Here is a 24,310-nt window from a genome sequence, read left to right as displayed (position 1 = left end):
ATCCTTCCTGGGCTTGGAATTTTTTTTGGTGGGGGAGTTTCCCATCAGTGAGCAGAGGCTCTCTAGTTTCCTTTCCCAAAATAGGATGGTGTGATGAGGCTTTAAAAGTTTCCCAGGTGTCCTGAGTTACTGGGCAGTCTTAATGCCTCATAAGTGATCAAGTTTCCTCTTTATGATTATCCCAAAATACCAGGTTCCAAACACATTTTGGGGAAGGTCTAGATGCAAGAGCATGGACTTTCCAAACAAAAGGACCTGGATTCAAGTCATAATAAGCAGCAGCTCCTTCATTTTATCATCCTCATTGGGGATGGCACCGTCCACATACAAGTTTACTCAGGAAATGTTAATTTACCCTAAACTGTGTTCTAGGGGGCAGTTGTCACACAGGAGTTTGTCTCCACCGCCAGCTGTGTTGTTGGCTTTCTTCCCTGAATCTGCCAAGCTGGGTTCCTCTGGTGCCAAACGCGAAAACAGCGACAGAAACTTGGAGGAACTGGGCGCTTAGACCACCCTTCCCTGTAGCCAAGGGGGCATCTCCCTTTGCTCATCTTGGGTGGGTGGGTTCTTATCCTCCCGCCCATCTTCAGTGACCTTTCCTCTTCCCAGAGCAGCTCCTTTCTAGTAAGGTAGGAGGGAGGAAGCACTGTGTCCTGGCAGTCACTTTGGGAAATGGGTGCAGGTCCATCCATATGGTGTCAGTGAATCCTTGGGGTGAGAGCTTCTGGGGAGAGAGGAAGACGGGAAATTTCCTTTAAAACAACTCCTGGACACATTCCTTTGTTAATCATTTAATTACAGCCCTTCTGACCCCAGCCTGAGGGTGCTCTCCTGGTGCTGGGGGGCACAGGGGAGGTGGGGTGCTGGTGCTGATCAGGGCACAGTCTCTAAGGAAGGAAGAAGGTACAGATACGAAGGAGGCATCGGGTGGGACCTAGCACACAGGTTGACCCCGAGCCTCCATGCAGATGCTCTTGTTACCCTTTGGAAACATCCACTTGAAGGTTTACACAAAATGCTCTGGACCCAGTGCGCTGGGCTTGGGCCTCCCCATGGGGCTCTGCGGGCCCGAGCCTCCACCTGCCCTGCCAGCTACGGGGGATCTGTTTTTGGGGGGTCGTGGGGCAGGCCCAGGGCCCTGGCTGCGGCTTTGGCCAGCGCAGGCGGCTCTGCACTAAATTACAGTGACGAGGTGGGACACACAAAAGACAGAAATCTTTTTTTAATAAAAACAAAACAAAACTCTGGCCCCAAGCCCCTGGGCTGCTGAATGGCTATGGCTTCCTGTCAGGATTAGCTGGGCTGCCTGGGCATGTGTGCACTGCCTTTCTCCTCAGGAAATACCTTTAGTAAGCCCCGGTGGGGTCCCCATGGCAACGCGAGAGGGGACCTGCTGACCGAGGCCATTCAGACCGCCATTGTTCCTCGGCCCCTTTGTCGGGAGCTGTATTGCTGCCCCTCTGGCAAACATAGCAGTTTGCACCATTTTGTCAAGCTGAATGTGGAGTTTTTACATTTTAATGGGCTCTTCTGGCAGAGGCCCATTTGCATGCAAAATGCTCCTTCTTACTCCTTTCCCTTTTCCTATTAAAAAAAACCCCTACACTCCATTCCCCTGGGTCGGCAGACTGGTGAATGCTGCAGGATCTGGGTGTCAGAGCTACTAATTGATCTGGTGTTGCTGTGTCCCCTGTCATGCATGCCTGTGCTCCCCATTTCCACCACTTTCCCCGTGTCTGGGGGAATTCAGGGCATCATGGATTTTTAGGGCTTCCTCTCTGTACCCCAACTCTTGCAGGATGATAGTTACACCCCAGGAGTTAAGTAACATCCCCACTCTGGCCTGGCCTTACCCAACTAAAGTAAGTTTTCAGTTCTATTTCAAAGCCAAACTCACGTAATAAAAAACCTCTGCAGAGGGCTCCCGGAGCCCCACTGAGCTGTTCTGTGTTCCTTTTAAGTTGCCTTCAAAGCCACCCTGAGTTCCTTCCCCCACCCACAATTGCCCCCTCATTTATCTCTGGGGAGTTTGTGCCAAGACTGTAAACATTCCTGGACCACCAGTTCCCCCATGTTCTGAAGACTATGGCTGTTTCCCCCTCACTTTCTTGACCCAGAAATCCAAAAGCTAAAGGGTTTCTTAGGGATGGCAGAAATCGCCACCCTGACTCAGCATTCCTGGGGTTTCGTTGCGCCGGTTATCCAAGCCCTGCAGCCTCTGGCATGTTGCATGGAGATGCCACTGCTCCTGCTGGTGGCGGGCAGACAAGACACAGGCTTGCAGACCGCCTGTAGCCAAGCAGCGTGAAAAAGTACAAAACAAAGCCACAGAGATGTGTAAGTCCTGGGAAGGCACGTTAAGAATAGGATGAGGAATATAGTTGGGGGAGTCTCAGAAGAGTGAGATTTAACTTCTAGGGAAGTGATGGAGAGAGAGGAGGAGAAAGCAGATGAAAGGCAGAGAGTGTATTGGCTTGGCCAGAGAAGTGGCATGGGGGATTGGACAGCTGGGTGGGGAGGGGAGGTAGTTGAGAGGCCCCAGATTCTGGAGGAGGAGGAAATAAGGTGGGGTCCTCGGAGTGTGAGGGGACAGGATGCGGAGGGATGCGGAGAGCTGGGACCGTCTGAGGATGTGATCTGGGAGCTGGCCCCAAGGGAGGGCTGATGGCCCTTTTGCCTAATGTTCTTAATCAGTGGTGTCAGGCAGGGCTCTTCAGAGGTTATCAGCTCAGCTGTAAACTGTAATCAAGGGCAAGGGGTTTGGGGCAACAGAAGGCATCAGGTGACTGATGCAGGGACACAGGAAGTGAGGGGCTGTGCTGTGCCCCTGTGGCCAGGGCGGAGCTGTAAGTGCCTCAGGTGGGTCCCTATCACTGTCCTGCACCCAGGGTGAGGAGCAAGACGTGGAGGGGCCCAGGACCCAGCAGACCGACAATCAGTGCTGAGCCCTGTTGGATGCTTTTGGGAGAAGCCCCTCAATTTCCATTTCCTGGTGTTTAAATGGGAGCGAACACCAATGACATGAGCATGAGAAAACTTGCTTGCAGAGTATAGAGCGTCCTGCCAAAGTCAGTCATGACCATCAGTCCTGAGCCTGCTGCTCTCCCAAGCCACCCCGCAACTTGATCACCTGCCAAGTGGTCATGGTCATACCCACCCAGCTTGGAGAGGGTAGTGATGTGCCACAACGTCCGTTTGTGAGTTCCAAGGACCGCCGGGCAAGATGGCAGTTGTAGGCTGAGGGAGCATAAAGCCAACGCAAACGGCTGAGGCCCTCGTGCCAGGAAGCAGGAGACACGGGTGCCGTTAGACACCATCAGTCAGCTGGACAGAAACGGTTGCAGTCACTTTCCGGAAGTCAAGGATTGCAAGGACACAGTATAGGCAGAGGCTACCTTTTAAAAACCATAGACCTGGGGTTTGCATGTGTGAAGCTGGGAGAGCCAGGCCACCTGGGTTTGAATCCCCCCCGGCTTGACCACTTGCTCACTGGGTGGGCCCTCTTGGACAAACACTGGCCCTCTTGTACCTCGGTGTCTCCCCTGTAAAATGAGGATAGTAATAGGACCTCCCTTCCAGGGTGGCTGTGAAGATCAAATGGGAATGTGCTTGTCCACAGTAAGCTTCCACATCCATGGGGTAGAGGAAATAATAGTATCAAGCTCCTAAATTGCTCTGAGGACTGAATGTCCTTCTGTGCAACAAGCTCTCACTGCTGATGGAGTATAGTAAGTGTGTGGTACATATTGGCCAGTATTCAGGTTATGGCTTTTGAGTTGTTTCAGGATCCCAAGATAAAGTATGGAAAGGCACATGGTAAAGTGCAAAGTACTATCACTGGGTTTGTATTAGGTGGTGGAGTTTGGGGGGATGGATGACTTCCATGCCAAATTGGCTGCTACGAGAACAGGGCTGGCGAAGTGTTATTTCAAAATACATTTTCAGATATATTTGTTCATGTGGCATGAAAGGCCTGCATTCATAAATCTCTGCAGAGAAATGTGTTCCTGGGGCTTCTTAAGCGGATCTGTTCTAGCTATTCCTCACCTTCCAAGTTGAAGTCATGATGTTTCTGCTGTTTTCTACTGTGAACCCTCTGTTCCAAGCAAGCCGTGCGGGCAGGCCTCATCTCCTGCTCCCCTCATCCCCAGGCACATCCTGGCTCATAAGCTCCTCATCCTTCCCTGCTCCCCCAGAGTTTTCACTCCCGGCCTAAATACTTACTCTCTTCCTCCCTTTTCTCTACCATTTTGTCCAACCTCTGCTGCACACACTGCTGTCTGCTCTGGCCACCAGTGCTTGAAGTTCTGTGGGGCCTGTGCTGGATTGCCTGCCTGGAGTGCTCCTGTTCTTCACCAGCTGTCTCATGTTGCAGTGAAGTGTGCTTCCTACATATAAGTGTGATGTAAATCTTACCACCCTGGCTAGGGAAAGGCATAGGCCTTCTTCTGTCCCTTGGTTTCATCCGTATCTTCTACTTGCTCAGCTGTGGGCCTCACATGATAGCTATTTTGACAAAATCTCCCTGTCTCCTCCTTCAATTTTTGGGGACTGGGGTCTCATGGTTTCGTAAGAATGCCAAATTGGTATGGGTTTGGCCTCATGGCTCCACCCCCCACCCTACCCCGTGTCCGTGGTAGAAGACTCAGAGCTTTAGAATCAAGACCTGGATCTGCTCTGATGTACCCACCTACCTGCCAGAAGACAGTGGCCAGTTTCTAGACAATCCTGCCACAAGCAAAATGCTACATCCTGTCATCTTATGGGAATGATGAAGCCCTGCTCTTCTGGAGGAAAGGAGGAAGGGAGAGGGATTCAGTAGGGCTCCATTAATATTGGCCATGTCCTTAGGTGAGAGCACTATGGGATACACCACCCCTACCCCTGTCTTTCTAGCTGCTTCCTTGAGGACTAAAATGCTGGTGCTTGATCTACCTTCGGTTCCCCTGGGGTAGGGAGTTCCTGTTAGAGAAGTGGGATTGGTCATTGGTGTCTGAATCCCTTTCCCTCCCACCAAAGGGGCTACCTGACCAGCCTTCACTGCCTCCCACAGGCCACCTGCCATCTGCTCTGTCCCAGGAACCTGCCTAGGGACCAGAGGTCCCTCAGTCTCAGGTTCAGGCAGCTAAGCAAGAGCCTTTGTCCTCTCCTGCTTTCTGGAGACTTGGCCGAGGTGTTGGCCATCTCAGTCTAAGCTGTTCAAGTCAAGCCCTAACCCTAACCTTCCCACTCCCGTAATGAAAGTGATGACCTGTGCCATGGGCATTGAAGCGCGATGTGCCTTTGCTCACAGTGCACGTTGAACACTTTGCACCTAGGGTCTGGAAGAGTGAACCTTGTAATTTGACTCACAGCCCAACATTTTCACCCTCACGCTAAGTCTCCGTGAGTTTCAGGCACCAAAAGGCCTCCAGCCTCCACGCCCCACCTCATCTCAGGAAGCGATGCATAAAGCAAGGGTTCTGGTTCCCTGCGTCCCTCCCAGCATCCCCATTCCCATCAAGCAGGTTCTCTAACAGCTGGAACACTGGTTTCAAGTGGCCAAGCAATAAGCTGGCTTTCTTTTCTTCATCTTTCATGAACAGCCCCCCAAAAAGGTGCCAATTGGCTCCTTTCTTGCTCCCTGACACCCACCAACAAGTATAGCCCTCACTCACTGGTCTTGATGAGAGAAAGGCCAGCTCAGAGGAGATGGAGCCAGAGATACAAGGGCCTTTCCAGTGAGGACACTGGAAAGACCAAAAAGAAAGGAGAGCAATAACCTGATTGTGTCAGGCTACTAATAAGGAGGGTGTGCTCACATTAGCTGCCTTACATAGGTCTCTAAGTCAGGACTGCAATTCAGGGCAGTGACACACACAGGCAGGGCCCAGGAAACCAGCAGATGGTAGGTTACCTTCCCATCCCATCCTAGAAGGAAGTGGCAATATCCCTACCTTGTGACTGGAGACTTTGACACACATCCAAGAGCACTGTTGGCCATGAAGAAATCCACTAGAGAGCTGTAAGCTGATTTCTGGTTCCTCGAAAAATTAGCCTTTGCCAGATACTAGAATTCAGTTCAAACTCTATTGACTATTCTGTGTACTCTGACATTGTCTGGCATTGTGGGACAATTTTAATAGGCAATTCTGCTCTGAGTTGCTTGCTGTTTCTTGGAAATGCAAGGAATGGACACTTGTGACAGTTAGGAAACAGTACATCCAAAGGTCCATCAACCAGTAAATGGATTAATAAAAGGTGGTATGTCCATACAATGGAATGTTATTAGGTCATAAAAAGGAATGGCGTACTGAGACATGCTACAACACAGAAGAACCTGGAAAACATTATGCCAAATGAAAAAAGCTGGTCACAGAAGACTATTATGTGATTCTATTGATATGAAATATCCAGGAGAGGCCAATCTATAGAGACTAAAAGCAGAACAGAGGGCTGCCCAGCCTGGGAGACAGGGTTAGCAATAGTGAGTGACTCCTGATGGGTACAGGGTTTCTTTTGGGGGCAATAAAAATGTTGTAATGTTAAATTGTGGTGATGGTTGCATAACTCTGAGTACCTTCAGAGAACATTACACTCTAAATGAGTGAATTTTATGGTGTGTGAATTATATCTCAATAAAGGTGTTAAACAATACAAAATGGTACATAATTGAGTGCAAATTGTATGGTGCAGACAGTAACTGTTCTACAGATTTGGGTACAGCATTCGTGCTTGCAGAAGGCTTCCTGAACGTCTTTGGTGGTGTACTTTGGGCACTGGGGGCAAAGAGGGCTTGAGGGTGGCTGAGAGTTTTGAGCAGAAGTAGGTTTTGTCATGGGGACAGTACAGTTGGCAGAGAACAGGCACCCCTGGCATGGAAGATAGGGAGAAGTTTGCATAGAGAGGTGGAAATGGATTTTGAGGAGCCCTGAATGCCAGGCAAGGATTTAGATTTTGTCCTATTCACAGTGTAGGATCTTGATCAGGAGAATAATAGGGCAAAGTACACCCAATTCTAGAGCATCGGGGTAGGTCTGAACACCAGGGGCAGGGAAAGGAAAGCTGGTTCTTGAGGCTTTTTAAATAGATAATGTTGGAGATATTTGTTTACACATCCTGGCTGGGATGAGCAGCAGGTTACAGACAAGCTCGGATCAGCCGCTGGTCTGGCTGTTCCTTTGCTCCTTTCCCTTGGGGAAATGGCCATGCTCTCCTTGCCTTTTGGTCTCTGGGACCTGTCCACATAATCTGTGGTGGCAGAGGCAGGGAATTAGGGTTGACTGAGTTTTCTGTTTGAACAACAGCTTGTGCAGATCACGAGCTGCAAAATATTTAATCAGTGAGGTCATCAGAGGGGAAATGAGATGGGATCGATAGGAGTCTCTGCTGTTTCCCATAACGGTCGAGTCTGAGTTGCTTTTCTTCTACCTTCTTATGGCAAAACCACAAACCAGTAAAAATGGAAAGAATAATGTTTTGTGAGACCCACAAAAGCTTATTTTTAATCAGTTGTGTGGTCTGTTCACCTTTGCGGTGTTCCCCTTGACCTGATTCACAAAAATAAAGGAGTGCCAGCCTGGTGGTTTCCAAACCCTTTTAAGGTTGCACCCCCCACCCTTTTTGGATGACTCAGTATTTACCCAATAGTGAAGACAGAGACCTTGGGTTGAAGAAGGTCAGACCTACCTTGGCCTCCCAGCCTGATCCAAGGTCCCTCTGAAGCAAGGGTAAGAGATGTGCACGGTGACAAGTGCATTCTTTTTGGGGGCGTGGGGGGACAGTTGGCAGAAGACGCAGGGGGCATGCTTAGACATCCTGAGAGGAAATAGAAACAGCATGCCCCCTGGTTGGTGACAAGTGGGGTGCTCAGAAGATAGGTAGCCGCCTAGGATGGTGGACTTTTCTGTGCTGCCTTATTAGCGTGGGTGCTGGTGGCAAGAGGGATAGACCGGTGAATGGGGCTGCATCTGATCCCAGGAGCTGTGGGCCACCCGGGCTCAGGGAAAGAGAGGTGAGGGGCAGTGGGTGTGATCCGTAGTGTGCTGGGAGAGGCAGGTGGGGGCTCCAAATGGGGAGCCCTGCAGCAGGATGAGGAGAAAGGAGCTTTGTGTGCAGGGGCTTTGGCTGCCAGGCAAGTGTGGGTTTTGTGGCAGCTGCCGGCCCCCGGTCCTAATATAGTCAAAAGTTCCAAAGACTCTGTCCTGACACCTGTTAGTGAGAGGCTCCCCTGAGTTGACCGCTCCTTGGCCGTCTCTCCCACAACACGCATCATGAGCATCTGACACATGGATGGGGGAGGGAGCGCGACCCCTGTGCTGAGTCACTTGAACCAGAGCCCCTGTTGATAAATTGCCTTCTCCCAGCTTGCCTGGCGGCTGCTGGATTTTTAATGGGTGGAATTTATTCAACTGTTACTAGGGAAAGGGGTGAGGCTGACTTAGCCACAGGGAAATGGGGTGTTCCTCTGGCAAGTGGCCATTCTTGGCAAAGAACTGGGGGGTGGGGGTGCTGCCTTTTACCCAAGGATGGAGAGAAGTGAAACATGAACCAACGTGAGCCGCTTAATGCCACTGCAGCTGCTTCCTAACTTTGCCTCTTTCTTCCTTTGACCTTTGGAGGAGTGGGGTGGAGAGGAAGAGATGGGCGCCTGCAGGTAGCCAGCACTCAGACCGCTCTGCCGGGTACCCCTCCTGGCTCTATGACCCCTGGGGTGCTGTGACTCCAGGCGGCTAGCGGCTTGCATAATTCCCATGTCTCTCCTCCCTTCCTCTCTGCCCCTTGCTTTCTCTCCCTGGCCCCCGTGGGTGGCTGCAGCCCAGCCCTGGGGAGCCCCTGTGGAAGTGGAGACCTTCCTGGTCCACCCTGGTGACCTGCTGCAGCTTCGCTGTCGGCTGCGGGATGATGTCCAGAGCATCAACTGGCTGCGCGACGGGGCACAGCTGGTGGACAGCAACCGTACACGCATCACGGGGGAGGAGGTGGAGGTGCGGGACTCGGTGCCTGCTGACTCCGGCCTCTACGCGTGTGTGACCAGCAGCCCCTCGGGCAGTGACACCACCTACTTCTCCGTCAATGTCTCAGGTTGGTAGCAGAGCCCTGCCCTTACCCCGTCCCTGATCCGCCCCTCCAACCTTCTGCTACGGGGGAGGTGAGCCTCCTCCCCTTCCGCAATCTGCCCCGACTCTGCTGCAGAAACTGCTGCCTGCTAGCATTGCTCCCCGCCCGCCGCTGCCTTAGCTCTAGGGTGACCAGGTGGTGTGGGCCTCGGGCCAGAGATGTGGGGCTGCCGGGATCAACCATGGAGGTGTCTGCTGCTCCACTTGGGGCATTAAGACTGATTTCTCCACCTTGGCTTGTCCAGGCTGCCAGGGTGCCACGTAGGGCTCAGCTGGTTTTCATCCTGCCATCCCCTTGCCATTTAGACTTGGTACTTAGCTTAGCAATTAGAGCCCTGGAATACGTGGTGAGCGCCTCCCGCCATGGGGAAGGATCCAGGCTTACTGCCGTATCCACAGGCTTTATGGAAAACATCTGTCCTCCAGCTTCCAGAGCTGTGGTAGCACTGCCAGGGAGCCCTAGAACTCTGTGACTTTGGGAGTCTGCCACTTTGAGAATGGGACTTTCATAAAACTGCAGGATTGGATGGAGTAGGGCTGAAATTTTCTTTATGCCATTTGTGCATCCAGAGGTGTGGGCTTGGAACCTCCTGCCCTCGGCCAGCATTTAGAACCTGCCTGCAACTGAGGGATCTGTCTACTTTATTTCTCTCCAGGACCCCAAAAGCATTAGGAAGGACTGGAAAAAGATCTGGCATGAACCCCAGTTGGGGACATGTGTGTCAAACCCTTGGAAGGGGTGGCCTCTAGGGGGAGAGACGCTGGTGGCTGTGGACTGTGTGCTGGGCTCCCTGTCTGCTCTGGTTAAGAAGGGCAGCTCCCAAGCCTTGGCAGATGCATGCTAGAAAAATTCTGACTGGAGGTATTTCAACCCATGGTTTTGGAAATAACTTCTGGTTGCAGTGCACCTAGATCTGTCTGGGTTTCCGAAGAAGGATACATTCCCAGGCGGCTCGTCTGACATCCGGAGTATCTGGGTGGTACTGAGATGAGCAAGCCTCTGAATGCAGTGTGGCATCAAATAAAAGAGGACCCACTGCGTTGGTGTAACTGCCCAGTGCAAAGGCTTCTGGGAAGAGGGGCGGTACATCCGGTTGGGGAAGGAGGGGCAGGCATAGAGCATGTAGCACTAGCCAGTGGAGAGACCACCACTCAGGGAGGAGTGGGACTGGGCGTCGGAACAGGGAGGGGCACCTGCATTCATCTGAAACTGGACCGCCTTTATGTTCATGGCCGGCTGTTGTATAGGTAAAACTTTAGCGCCCTCTCCTCGGAGGGACCTCAGTGCCCCTTCCACCCTCCCACAGATGCCCTCCCCTCCTCAGAGGATGACGATGACGACGATGACTCTTCTTCAGAGGAGAAAGAGGCGGACAACACCAAACCGAACCGTATGCGTGAGACGCTGTTTCCTGTCTTCCTACCCTTTGAGTTGTGTGCATGGGAAGGGGGAGGCGTGGATGGTTGTCTGGAGAAGGATAGGAGAGGGTACCCAGAGTCGTGGCACTTGGCTGTTGGACCCCTCAGTGCCTTGATGTCTCAGGTGGTTGGCAGGTGGGTGGGGCGTCTCAGGGTCCTGGCGTGGGCTCCCACTCCCAAGCCTGACTGGCCCCCTCCCTGTCTCTCTTGGCTTTCCTCTGGCAGCCGTGGCTCCATACTGGACATCTCCAGAAAAGATGGAAAAGAAACTGCATGCGGTGCCAGCTGCCAAAACCGTGAAGTTCAAATGCCCTTCCAGTGGGACTCCTAACCCCACACTGCGCTGGCTGAAAAATGGCAAAGAATTCAAACCTGACCACAGGATTGGGGGCTACAAGGTATGTGCATGTAGTCAGAGGAACAGCAGAAGCTTAGAAAGATCCTCATTCTATGCCTTACTTATTTCACATGTGCTTTTTAACCATACAAGTAATGCATTTTAGAAAAATTTCAAATATACAAATGTGCAAAAAAGTCTAAAACATCTTCTCAGTCTTTTTTCTGTGTAGGGGTTTTTATGTAGTTGGTCACATTGCACATATAATTTCTTATCTTGTCACTTGTTAACATTATAACATGAATCTTTGCCATGTGGTTGAATGACTTTTCATGGCTACATAATATTCCATTGTTAAATTTCCCCTGATTTAATGAACTATTTTGTGGTAGCAGTTACTTTTTCAGTTTTTCTCTATTATATATAATGTTGCAGTGAATATATTTGTACTTGATCTTTGTCAGTCTTAAAATATTCTTTCTAGGACAAATGGCTAGCAGTGAAGTTACTAGATCAAAGTATAAGCAATTTTTAAGCCCTTGATGTGTGTTACCCAATTACTTTCTTTTCCCTGATAATTAGGTAATTTTATTTGTTCATTAACTTACTCAGTCATTTCTTCAACACATGTCTTTCCAGAAAGTATACTAGGCAGTAGAGTTCAAAGTACAAAGGGAAAAATGAAATTTTACTGTGAAGGGAGTATTTAATGGAGGACAATTTATGAGTTAGTGTATGATTTTATATCTTAAGTTAACAATTACTTTCTTAAAAGGGAAAACTTATTTGCTGCCCCATAGCAGAGTATGACAGTGAGAAGTTCACTGTACCTTTGCCAATAGATTGGATATATGAAAGTATCTCATTGTTCTCTTGTGCATTATTTGCTTATTAACAAATGTAGACTTTTCATAAGTTAATAAACAATTTCCATGTCCTGCGGTACAAATTGTGCTGCGACCATTTATATTTCTGGAAAAAGAATCGTCATAGTCCCTTCGTTAGACTTCAATATCCTTACAGTCCCTGTTTCTCTTCCATCTCATCTAGTTGCTCTTTTCTCATTAGTCTTGTAAAAGAGAAGCAAAGGAATTCATAAAAAATAGGGAAACATTTTAAATTAATTCCCCAAACACTTGCTGTGTGCAAGTTACTGCACAGTGAGTGATATGAGGCAGGGTCCCTGCCCCTCCAGTCTGACGGGAGAACAGACGTCTGTGAGAAGCAGGCTGTGATCAGTAGAGGCACAGAGGAACAGTAAGAACAGTCCTGACCCTTTGAAGCTCAGGCTGGAGGAGATGGTGTTTGGCATGGCATGCCAAGGGCAGGTAGGACTGGACTCTTCTCGGCGAGCACTGGCAACTTGGGGACAGAGGCACGTCCTCTGGAAAATCCCCGTGTATTTGGAAGGGTGAGGAGGCACATTGTCCAGGCCACACATGGCTGTGGCTGTTGTAGGTGGAGCCCCTCCCACCCATCTTGCTGGTTGTCTTTCCTGAGCATAAGTGGACTTGGGGGTGGTAGTCTCTGCCCAGTCCTGACTCCCTGTGCTTTGCACTCTGACAGGTGGGGAGGCACCACAGGGCTCCAACAGTTTCACATGGCTTCTGCCTCCAAGCCCACAGTGGGGTGCTTTGACATGTTTCCCCCCAGGTTCGTTACGCCACCTGGAGCATCATCATGGACTCTGTGGTGCCTTCAGATAAGGGCAACTACACGTGCATCGTGGAGAACAAGTACGGCAGCATTAACCATACTTACCAGCTCGACGTCGTGGGTAAGAAGGCAGCAGTGACAAAGAACAGGAGCTCAAAGGAAAGAGGGCAGAGGCATGGAGCAAACAGCCACAGGCCCGGGTTCACTGAGGGGCAGAGGCAGGATGGGGTCAGCGTTTCCTAGCTGTCACCCAAAGCAGGTCCCCTTCCTCTTTTGTGCCTTTCTCTCATCTGCAAGTAGCATTGGGGGTCAGATAGTACTGCACTCGTCGTGAAGGAACAGGCTGTTGCTAGTTGCCGCTGCACAAGGTGACTGGAGGTGATGCTAATTTAGCAACTGGTAATTTTGCATCATGAATGCCAGCAGATGCAGGCACTTTACAACACCCACAATCCTCATGGCTCTCCTGCCAGGTAGGCTGTATTTCCCTACAGGGAGTAAACTGAGGCTGAGTCAGATGCCTAGTTAGTGTAGAACCCTAGGCCCGTACTGCCTCCAGCGCATTGCAGGAGACACTAGGAAGAACACGATGCCTCCAAGGGCTGTTACTGCACCTGTACCTTTGGAATTTCTGGATCTCACCCTCTGGAGATCTTACGGGAAAGGGTTTTCCAGCCAGCATTCTGTCTTGGTTTTGGGGATATAATTGTAAGAAGAAACTCCTGCTCTGGGAGGTCCATGGTGGGATCTGAGAGTCAGCCTTTTCCCTTTTTACAAAAAAAATTTTTATATTGAGGTACGGACAACAAAATACACAGATATTCGCGTACAGAGACATTAGCTTTTCTAATGAGCTCCTCAGCAGTGTCAGGGTGGCTGCCCGCCAACCATGCTTTGAACAGCAACATCTAAGTGACTTGCTGCAGTTTCAGTGAAGGAAGTGGGCTGGCTGAAGTCAGGGAGTGTTCTCCGTTAAGGCAGGAGCGACTTCATATGTGTAGGGGTGCATTGCCACGCGGGAGATTCCTCACAGCTCGGGACCCAGGAGAAGGGAGTCCCTTCTCAGGTTCAAGGGGCCAGGGCTCAGCAGAGACACTGGGAAGGACACTGCCCGTCTCTGGCAAAGCCAGCGGGGAGCACACTTCTCTTGGGTGTTCTGTGGGATGCCCTCCACCAACATGCCACCAGGAGCAGACCATACAGGGCCTGGCAAGCATCTCCTCTCCATTCCTCCGCAGAGCGGTCCCCTCACCGGCCCATCCTGCAGGCAGGGTTGCCTGCCAACAAGACAGTGGCCCTGGGCAGCAATGTGGAGTTCATGTGTAAGGTGTACAGTGACCCACAGCCCCACATCCAGTGGCTAAAGCACATTGAAGTGAACGGGAGTAAAATTGGTCCAGACAACCTGCCTTATGTCCAGATCTTGAAGGTAATCTTGGTCCCAGGCTCTGTGGGCTGGGTGCTGGGAAACAGATCTGTGTCTCCAGGGCCCAGGGTGCTGCGGTTGGGCTCAGAGCCCACAGTGGGGACCCATTCCTTACCCTTCAGGCCCACCTGCATGTTCCATCCTAAACAGGGACCGCACCCTTCCCCAGGACTAAGGACAGCTCACAGAGGGAGGTGCAATGGGGACAGAGGGCCGGGCGTGGGCGTTCCTGGTGTCCAACAGGCTTGGAGACCAGGCCTTGAGGCCAGCTACTCAGGGAGGACATCTGGGCTCCCACTTTCCCATTGCCCAGAACCAAAGCCTTTCCACAAGCATTTCCCAATTCTCAAATCACATTCTTTCTGGCAAGTGGGGTGAGTGATGAGAGCGCAGCTCAGGTGGGGCTGGGAAAGCACATGTCATGCACGGGTAAATTCCAGCAGCTGCAGGAGTAATGGCACTTTCTTCCTTTCTCCTCTCACTCCCGGACTTTTCACTGTCCCTGAATGCGCCATTAATCCAGGGAAGGTAATTGCCTAATTCTCCAGTGGATCTTGCCACAGCAAGTAACCAGAAGCTGAGACAGCGGTTTACCTCCTGGTCCCACAGTTAGACCTCATCCTCCCCTGGCGTGGCCGTCCCAGAGATTTACTGGCTCCCCATTCCCTTGCTTTGCTCCTGGTGCTGAATCTGCCATGTAAGAAATAGGGCTGTGGCCTTGGGCCTCGCCTCAGCCACTGTGTCCCTTCACAATCTCTGCTTTAGAACTGGAAGACTGTGTTTAACACAAACAGAATGCTTGATAGGGGGCAGTGATGTTTTGAAGTTTATTTTTCAACCAGATGCTTTGGGCTTTGGAAGTTAATGCACTTGGTCCTACTGACCAGGGAAAGATGATGCATCTTACTAAGCGGCCCCCTTATCCCAGCTTCCTGGGCTTGCCTTACCGTCACATGGGGGCCAAGCAGGGCCGCCTCTCAGTGTCTGCCCACCTGACTGGCTTGTCGTTGGTTTGTTCCAGCATTCAGGGACTAATAGCTCGGATGCGGAGCTGCTCACCCTGTTCAGTGTGACAGAGGCCCAGAGCGGGGAGTATGTGTGTAAGGTTTCCAATTATATTGGTGAAGCTAACCAGTCTGCGTGGCTCACTGTCACCAGACCTGTGGCCAAAGGTAATGGAGATGGATGGTAATGGGGCTGGGAGTTTGATGTTGGCCCCATGCTCCTGGGGCAGATGGGGAAGCCAGCGTCCAACATGTCCCGACCCCCACTACCTGCTGTGTTTCTAGTGCCCAGAGCCATGGAAAAATACCCGGCCTGGGAGGCTGGTTTGGTTTGGCACCATGCTGGCGTCTGACCCCTCCGCCTTCTGTGTGCTCCTTGGCTGTGCGTGCCCTCATGGGGAAAGTCATGCTGCAGACTGGAAGTGGAGCGGTGGATAAGGGAAGGGACCAGGTGTTCCCTTGCGAACCAGCATCCCCAGGCCCTGTGTGTGTGTGTACGTGCACCTGCAGCTCCTGTCCACCCCTCCTGTGTGTGCCCTCTGACGTCTTTCCCTGAAACCAAACAGCCCCCCACCCACCGGGCCCCATTTCTCCATGCTGCCCACCGCCCGCATGCTTGGAGGGCCCGGGGCTGCCAGCCTGGTGAAGGGTTGTAACCACCCTCGTGGCCTCAGGTCTGCCGGACTCCCCACCTTGGGGCCTCACTGTCTTCCTCTAACAGGTCTCACTGCCTGGTGGTGTGTGTGTTCCTGGTTGCAAAGGCGATGCGGGGGAACATCTCTTCCTCTGATTTTTTTTCTTTGCTCTCTGTCCTCCCTTCCTCTATGCCTCTGAGAGGTTTCATGACCTGTGCTTGTCCCCTTTGCTTCCGTTGTCTCTTCTAGACTGCCGGCGTCAACACTACCGACAAAGAAATGGAAGTGCTTCACTTGAGGAATGTGTCCTTTGAGGACGCAGGGGAGTATACATGCTTGGCGGGTAACTCTATCGGACTCTCTCATCACTCTGCATGGTTGACCGTTCTGGAAGGTACACACTGTACTTCTCCTCTCAATGTCCTGCCCTCGCCATGGGCATGGGGGGACCATGCATTTCGGGGCCAGGGGAGACCCAGAGCCGGGAGAGGTAGAGGAATGGGCTCCTGTGGGTCATTTGTCCAACCCTGAGGGTTCCATCTTCTCGGCTCACTGTGGAGCTTTCCTTGTTAGGCAGGAACCCGGAGGCCTCCCTTCGGTACCTGCATCTGACTCTCCCCTCGGGTGGTGCAATGCATGCCTGGGGTGTGGATTTAATCTGCAGCTGGGCTCTCCTCCAGAGCAGGCTCCTTCCATCCTTGGGCCCAGCAGCCTTCCCTGGCTTGTCTGACCCATTCTTGCCAGCCCCCAAAGTCTCAGCGAGGGTCCACACCTCTAGCTGATTGTAGGCACCTGCAAAGAGGGGCTTGCTGCTTACAAGGAGCAGTGAGGGCTCATACGGCCCTCCTTGACCTCGGAGGAGGAGAGAGGCTCAGCTAGCCAAGGGAACTTGGCTGCTCTAAGTTCGGCCTGTCTCAGGCTTGATGGTGCCCGCTTATCCTCTGTGTCTGCCGCTGTACCTCCTCTTCTAGGAGGGGAGGTCTGTGTGTTGGGACGGGAAGAAAAGAGCCTACAGGCTGGCTGCTCGGGGCGGGGCTGGTGACTGCGGCTGGAGCTGGAGCGTGGCCTCTGCCAGAGTCCTGATGTGGTGTGGGCTCATCCTTCCGTAGTCCCACTGCGCCTCATCTCCTTTGCCCTCTCCTCCGTGCTGCCCGCCCCGCTGGGTCTGCTGATGCCCCTGGGGGAGGCAAAGTGTTCTGTTGTTCCCTGTCACTGTTTCTGTCCCATGTATGTTCCCCATCTGTTCTGCATTTCTCGACACTGAAGGGTGAGAGAAATATCCGTTTTCTCTCTCCTTGTCAGCTCTGCTGTCTCCTTGTCAGGCCTGGGGAAGCTGTCTCGGGGCTCAGTGCGAGGTCACACCCCATGCCTCCAGGGGCGGGGGTTCCCTGGGGTGCCTGTGCCTGTGGCCGGCTGGCGTCTCTGAAAGGGAAGGATCAGGTGCAGAGCTGGGGCAGGGGCGCTCCATGACGCCGACCCCATGGGTGCTGGCTGTGGGCCCCAGCCCCTCACGTGGCAGACAGAGGTGGCTTTAGCTGGGTGGGCTTCTATGGAAATAGAGGGCGGGAAGGGAAGGGATTTCTGAAGGGAATAAAATAATGCTCCCCGCTGACCAGTTCCTTCATCAGTGTTTGAATTAGGGCCAGTGAGTAGAATTCTTAAGAACTGCAGTAAGTGTACATTTTCATTTCGAGCAGTCCAGACATGTTTGAAAAAATTAGTTTTGCCTGTGGCTTGACAAGGTGTAAATATAACATGTGTGACCTGACACAGGTAAACAGGCGAAAGGCAAGATAGGACATAGACTGGGTCCCACCCCCCAACCCCACCCTCGCCTCATCCTCATTCTGGGAGGCCCGCTGTAGGCCAGGCTCTGTGGCACACAGACACGAACAGGGCACCATTCTGGCCCTCCAGGCACTCAGGGACTCTCAGGGTCAAAAGACGGCAGCAGCTCATGAGAGGCATGTGCACACAGTGCGGGGGGGCTCTGCTGAGAGAGGCTGTGTTTCCCCGAGGAAGCTGAGAAAGTCCTGGCACAGTCCCTGGTGCCCACCTAGCCCAGCAGTGCCTCTGAGCAGGGAGGGCTCCTGGGTTAAGGAGGATGGGCCTCATGTAGCAAAGTGGTTCTAGTCCATTCCTCTTGGGAAATTTGAGTCAGGATCAGGAAGCCTCAAGGATCATAGCAAATCTGATCCACCCAGTGCCAGAACCCCAATCCTTGCTGGGACCTGGCTTGGTTCTTTGCCCTAAAGATTCCTAAGGCAAAGAGATGGGTATTGCTTCTCTGATGGAGCGGGGACCCTAGTGGGTTGGGCACAGAGCCTCCTGACACCCTGTTCACACCAACCCAGCCCTAGAAGAGAGGCCGGCAGTGATGACCTCGCCCCTGTACCTGGAGATCGTCATCTACTGCACGGGGGCCTTCCTCATCTCCTGCATGGTGGGCTCGGTCATCATCTACAAGATGAGGAGTGGCACCAAGAAGAGCGACTTCCACAGCCAGCTGGCCGTGCACAAGCTGGCCAAGAGCATCCCTCTGCGCAGACAGGTAACAGAAAGTAGATAGGGGGTCTGAACGCTCTAGGCACCTGCTCTCCCTTTGCCTCCGAGGACTTTTCCTGAACCTTCCAGCACCCTGCTCTCCCCAGCCTACCACTCATGGCCTGGCTTTGGGACCAGGGCCAGTGGAATGTCCTAAGGGCTCCACACTCAGGTTCCAGGCTGTTCTAGCCCATGAATTCCATACGCCCACCAGCCAACTCCATTCCCCTCCTCACCTGGTATGAGGACTGGGGGAATGTCCTAGCCAGTTGAATGTGCAACTGATACTGTGTATTTGAACTGTCCCCGAGGGCCGGATAGAAGTGCAAAGATACAGGGTAGAGGAGGGACTGAGCCAGGTCCCAGCATGCTCTCTCTCTTGTGGGCCACCCTCCCTCCATCCAGGGAAATGGAACAGGCACCAAAGGCATGTGAAAGGAGGGAGTGCGCGCTCAGAGCTGCTAATTCTGGAAGGTGCTTCGGGAGTTAGGGACCCATATCTGAGGGCAGGGGTTTCACAGAGAATCAGGGCAAGAATAGAGTTGTTATTGCAAAGGTATAAAGCATCAGTCTGGAAGAGGTCCGTGTAGTCTGCTCCTGTTAAAGGTGAGTAAATGGAAGCCCAGAGAGGCTAATTGGTGGCGAAAATTAATCAGTTGTAAGAATTCAGACTTCTTGTGGTCATTAGAAAGGACATCAGATAACAGACACATAACCTCTGCCATGGGTGGAAAGCCCTGGCCAGGAATCGGAGGACTCGGCTCCCCCAATGCCCCCGCCACCCTGCCACTCCATCCTCGATAGAAGGGTGACCCCACGCTTTCCTGCAGGTGTCGGCAGACTCCAGCGCATCCATGAATTCTGGGGTTCTGCTGGTTCGGCCCTCGCGTCTCTCCTCCAGCGGGACACCCATGCTGGCTGGGGTCTCTGAGTATGAGCTTCCTGAAGACCCTCGCTGGGAGCTGCCTCGAGACAGGTATTGCACCACCCTTGACTTCCAGGGACGCCCCCTGCCTGTCGTCCTAATGGTGTAAGTCATGTGTATGAGAGCTAACCAGGAGTGAAGGCATTCCAGGCGCATCCAGAAATAGTAACTCCCACTTTCCGCTGTCACTTGGATGAAATTGGGAGAGGTAGGGCTGAGATGGCCTCTCAAGGCTTGAACTTTACCAGCTCTGACTTAGACCACCTTTGTTTTCCCCAAAAGACTGGTTTTAGGCAAACCCCTGGGAGAGGGCTGCTTTGGACAGGTGGTGCTGGCAGAGGCCATCGGGCTAGACAAGGACAAACCTAACCGCGTGACCAAAGTGGCTGTGAAGATGTTGAAATGTAAGTGACATTCCTGTCCTTGCGGCAACCATCCCTCCCTTTTCCAAGCAGAGTGGGGTCCTTGGACCAAACAGCACAGCCTATCTGCTGCTCATGCATTGTCCACACCTGCTTAGAGGGGCGGGGGCCTCTGCACTCCAAGAGTACCATCATCTCACCATCCTTGGCTTCAGGCAGGGTTATGGGCAGGTACTCATTGCTGCTTTTTCTAACCATATCTTCCACCTGACTCATCACCACAATGGCTGTCCTAAGAGGAGAGGGACAATAAATTTGGATGTGTAAAGGGGAGGAGAGAAGCAAGTCCCGCAGTGGAGGGCGCACCTTACCCTCTCCCTTAGCTTTTTCTCCTTCGCCCTCCCTCCGAAAGCCCACGAGTCTCACCCCCTCTCTGGTCTGTGTGTAAAGCGGACGCAACAGAGAAAGACCTGTCGGACCTGATCTCCGAGATGGAGATGATGAAGATGATCGGGAAGCACAAGAACATCATCAACCTGCTGGGGGCCTGCACGCAGGATGGTAGGCGCTGAGCGCCTCGGGGAAGCGTCTCAGACGGGAACCAGGCCTCCTCTCCCAGAAGTGTCTCGGGGAAGAGGAGGAGCTGGGGTGTCAGTGAGCAGGCAACTTAGGGCAGGGGGCTAAAAAGAGGGGGTTTAAAGGCATTTAAAGAGAGGCCCGTTAGTGGGAGCGGGACTGTTGTGTCATGGGGTCTGGGCCGAGGCCAGCAGTGTTGATCCGAGGACACTGGCTGGCTCTCGCTCAGTGTGTGGACAGCAGCAGGCCAATGACCGAGGTCCAGGTTAGGGTCTTACCCCAGCTTTGCTCAGGGACTTTCTAGGCTCTGCTGGGAAGGACTGTTCACCTACTTTGGGTAGTGGGGTCAATTTCCTGGGTGCCATAACAGGGTGGTTGGGATGAGGGGACAATAGTGCTGTGCTAGTCAAGGGTGAGAGTCCCTTGGTGGAGCTGAGCCCGCTCGCCCTGATGGCTCTGCATCCTCCCCCAGGTCCTTTGTACGTCATCGTGGAGTACGCCTCCAAGGGCAACCTGCGAGAGTACTTGCAGGCCCGGAGGCCGCCCGGGCTGGAGTACTGTTACAACCCCAGCCACAACCCAGAGGAGCAGCTGTCCTCCAAGGACCTGGTGTCCTGCGCCTACCAGGTGGCCCGAGGCATGGAGTATCTGGCCTCCAAGAAGGTGTGGCACCTGTGCACCCCGGGCAAAGTTGGGATGGGAGCAGAGCCCTCCTCGTACCCCAGTTGGTGACATTCAGTCCTTCCTATGGTGGCATTGTACACATACTAATCACTGTCAGAGACTCTCAGGGGCAACAGTCAGAGAGCCCGTGCAGCCTGTGGTCTTGGGTCAGGCTGGATTAGATCCTTACCTGCACTGACACTTTCTGCGGAGCCTCTGCAGCTATTTATCTTACCTGTCTTCAGATAGAAGTGAGAATGCCAGGGCCTGGCTGTGGGGATTCTGTAACAAGGTCCCGTGTGAGAGTATTAGGTACAGTGAGGATATGCCACGCCTGGGGACATGGCCTGGGAGCATGGCCCTCCCCCTTTTCCCCCGTATAGACTAGACGCACATCCACAGCTGAGAGTTGGGAGGAGGAAAGGAGGCAGATAGGGTGTTTGCTGAAGTGACTGAGAGGCCTGGGGCTAGAGGCATCTAGACAGCTGGGTTGGAATGGAGGAGAGGGACACCCTGGCAGGGCACTGAGTGCCCAGGAGGTACAGTGGTGGGGCAGGAGAAGGCTACGGCAGTGGGGGCTGCCTGCCCACTGCAAAGCAAGTGCCAGGGTGGATGGCAACTCGGCCAGTGGCGCTAAGGCCCTTCACCGCTCCCCACAGTGCATCCACCGAGACCTGGCTGCCAGGAACGTCCTAGTAACAGAGGACAATGTGATGAAGATCGCAGACTTTGGCCTTGCTCGGGACATCCACCACATCGACTACTATAAAAAAACAACCAACGTAAGTGCCCACAGGGCCTCTGGGCACAGAGGCCCTACCCAGGACTTGCCCCGCTAGGTTTCTCCACTGTGACCCAGTGCAGGCTGCCCTGCCTGAGGCTGTGGCAGGAAGAGCTAAAGCTTGCCCTGCACGTGCCCCTCCCTGCCTCTCCCAGTCCCGTTGGGGGCCACCCTTACCCTCCCCCGTGCTGCCTGCAGGGCCGGCTGCCTGTGAAGTGGATGGCACCTGAGGCCTTGTTCGACCGGATCTACACCCACCAGAGTGACGTGTGAGTTTGAAATGAGCCATTGAAGGGCTGTGTGGGATGGGGAATTTCCGGTATACTTGGGTCCTGCCCGCCTCTCTGGACTCATCAGGGTCTCCTTCCATTTGTTTTACTGGAGAGTAAAAACAAAGCACTGTGTATACCGCTCACTGTGTTCCAGAGGCTGGAAGGCCGCTCCTCAGCATTGTCCCCCAGTTTTTTCCTCGGAACTGGGGACTTGCTGAGAGAGGGTGGAATCAGTGTGAGCTGCTAGGGAGATGGGGAGGACTCTAGGCCGGCCTAGTTCTGTGCCCAGCAGATGCAGCGGGCCTGTGCTCGTCCACAGGTGGTCCTTCGGGGTGCTGCTGTGGGAAATCTTCACTTTAGGCGGCTCCCCGTACCCTGGCGTGCCCGTGGAGGAGCTGTTCAAGCTGTTGAAGGAGGGTCATCGTATGGACAAGCCCAGCAACTGCACCAATGAGCTGTAAGCGGGAGGGGATGGCCAAGGCTCAGCTGGGCCCTGTGGGGCTGGGTGCAGTGGGTGGAGGAGGAAGCGGGTGTTTAGCTGGATAGAGCAGCCCCCACCATCACTCCTCCCACAGTCCCTCCAGGTGAGCTTTCTTTAATGTGTGCCTGTGCCCTTCCTGCCCTGGCCTGACGACCCTGCCACAGGTACATGATGATGCGGGACTGCTGGCATGCGGTCCCCTCACAGAGACCGACCTTCAAGCAGCTGGTGGAAGACCTGGACCGCATTGTGGCCTTGACCTCCAACCAGGTGAGAACGCCCCGCGCTAGACCTCAGGTCCCCGTCAGCTGGGCTCACCCCTGGGGGGGTGCTGCCTCGGGGCGGAGCGCGCCGGGCCCAGTGTTCTCATCTCTCCCACCCAGGAGTATCTTGACCTGACAATGCCCCTGGACCAATACTCTCCCAGCTTTCCCGACACCCGAAGCTCCACCTGCTCCTCGGGGGAGGATTCCGTCTTCTCTCATGAGCCATTGCCTGAGGAGCCCTGTCTGCCCCGACACCCAGCCCAGCTTGCCAATGGTGGACTCAAACGGCGCTGACCCAATACCCATCCCTGGCTCCGTCGTCGGCTGCAGCCCTCACCCACCACCCCCTGCTGGACTCACTGCCTCCCCTCTGCCCTTTCCCGTGGGCAGGAGCCAGCTTCGTACCTGAGGCTTCCCCCACGGAGCTGCCCTCTCCTCCTCCTCTCTGCCTGTTGGGAGGAGCAGAGGCAGGTACTTGCCGATGGCCACCTTGTTCCCTCCCGGATGTTGGACCAAGCCCCCTCCCTGCCACCTGGCAGTGCCCGGAGGGGCGGGGAGCGGGACATGAGCAGGCAGGCGAGCGCGAGCTGGCGGAGCTTCCTCGTGGTGGTTCTGTCTGCCTCCCGTGCTCCGAGGTGGGGGCCTTGTCCTCAGGCCCAGGGGAGGTCAGGGCTTTGGCCTCGGTTGAAGGGGATCTCTGCTCCAGACAGATGGTGCCAGGGGCTTATTAATTCCGATACTAATTTGCTTTGCTGACCAAATGCCTGGTACCAGAGGGTGGGGAGGCAAAGGCTGGGAGCAGTGTTGTGGCCCTGGGGCCCAGCCCCAAACTGGGGACTTTGTACATAGCTATGAAGAAAACACAAAGTGTATAAATCTGAGTATATATTTACATGTCTTTTTAAAAGGGTCGTTACCAGAGATTTACCCATTGGGTAAGATGCTCCTGGTGGCTGGGAGGCATCAGTTGCTATATATTAAAAACAAAGAAAAAAGAAAAAAAAGGAAAATGTTTTTAAAAAGGTCATATATTTTTTGCTACTTTTGCTGTTTTATTTTTTTAAATTATGTTCTAAACCTATTTTCAGTTTAGGTCCCTCAATAAAAATTGCTGCTGCTTCATTTTTATATGGGCTGTGTGACCAGGGAGACAACATCAGTGGGCAGGGAGCAGGCCGCCACGGGGCTGCGTCCGTTCAGAGGGCACCACACGTCTGTGTGGCTTCCTCTAAACTCTGCCTCGTAGGTCCAGCACTGAGACCTCCGGGGTAAGCCTCCCTCCCCGATGCTTGCAGAAAGGCAGGAAAAGAAGAGGCTATGTGACAGGCAGGCACCTCCTGTCCGCGCACCAGAGGTGCTGAGCCCAGAGCAGGGGCTTTGCAGGCCTCAACCGCAGATTGTATCCTCCGAGGAAACCCAAGGGGTCGGGGCAGGTTGGAGGGCCAGAGAGTGAGCCAGGGGCCTAGTCGAAATGGCCACGGAGCAGAGCTGAAGTGATGAAGAGGAAAACAGGGATTACTGACAAAGGCCTGCAGAAACCCAAACCCAGATACCTGTGGCTGCCCTCTGGGTGGGTGTGGTTTGTTGCCCATGCTGCTGGGTGAGGGAAAACCCATCACTCAGGACTCGGTTTACATTCAGGCCCCTGGCCCCACGCTCCATGGCATGCCGTGTGGGGACCCCTCCAGTGCCTGACCAGGCGGCTGTGTTGGGACTGTCAGACCTTGGCTTCCTGTAGTCCTTTCTGTACAAACTCCACTCCATCCCTCAGGGAAGGGACAGAAGTTCTCTGAACATTGGGTTGGGGGGGCTGCTTGGAATTTACTTCTCTGCCCTCTGCTGGCTGCATGCACTGGGTGGGCTCC

General features: G+C 53.4%; 1 protein-coding gene across 3 annotated transcripts in view; it reads left to right on the top strand.

Moving 5' to 3' along the window:
• FGFR1 (fibroblast growth factor receptor 1) overlaps positions 1–23,573 on the top strand; it is a 42,292-nt gene extending 18,719 nt beyond the window's left edge. Inside the window, exons 3-18 of one of the 3 annotated variants that reach the window (XM_037014979.2) lie at positions 8,797–9,063; positions 10,406–10,489; positions 10,743–10,915; positions 12,508–12,631; positions 13,749–13,939; positions 15,825–15,969; positions 17,930–18,126; positions 18,950–19,095; positions 19,327–19,448; positions 19,857–19,967; positions 20,455–20,645; positions 21,305–21,427; positions 21,625–21,695; positions 22,018–22,155; positions 22,344–22,449; positions 22,563–23,573. In XM_037014979.2, coding sequence (XP_036870874.1) covers positions 8,797–9,063; positions 10,406–10,489; positions 10,743–10,915; positions 12,508–12,631; positions 13,749–13,939; positions 15,825–15,969; positions 17,930–18,126; positions 18,950–19,095; positions 19,327–19,448; positions 19,857–19,967; positions 20,455–20,645; positions 21,305–21,427; positions 21,625–21,695; positions 22,018–22,155; positions 22,344–22,449; positions 22,563–22,739 — 2,366 coding nt within the window. In that variant the 3' untranslated portion in view covers positions 22,740–23,573. Of the gene's footprint in view, positions 1–8,796; positions 9,064–10,405; positions 10,496–10,742; positions 10,916–12,507; positions 12,632–13,748; positions 13,940–15,824; positions 15,970–17,929; positions 18,127–18,949; positions 19,096–19,326; positions 19,449–19,856; positions 19,968–20,454; positions 20,646–21,304; positions 21,428–21,624; positions 21,696–22,017; positions 22,156–22,343; positions 22,450–22,562 lie in introns of all 3 variants that reach the window. The other 2 variants (XM_037014978.2, XM_037014986.2) reach the window with 2 other exon arrangements.
• Positions 23,574–24,310: the final 737 nt, after the last annotated feature.

This window comes from Manis javanica, chromosome 12 (genome assembly GCF_040802235.1).
Source record: "Manis javanica isolate MJ-LG chromosome 12, MJ_LKY, whole genome shotgun sequence".
NCBI classification, from domain to species: Eukaryota; Metazoa; Chordata; class Mammalia; order Pholidota; family Manidae; genus Manis; species Manis javanica.
The sequence above is the reverse complement of the archived record's forward strand: the minus strand, read 5'-3'. Positions and strand labels throughout refer to the sequence as shown.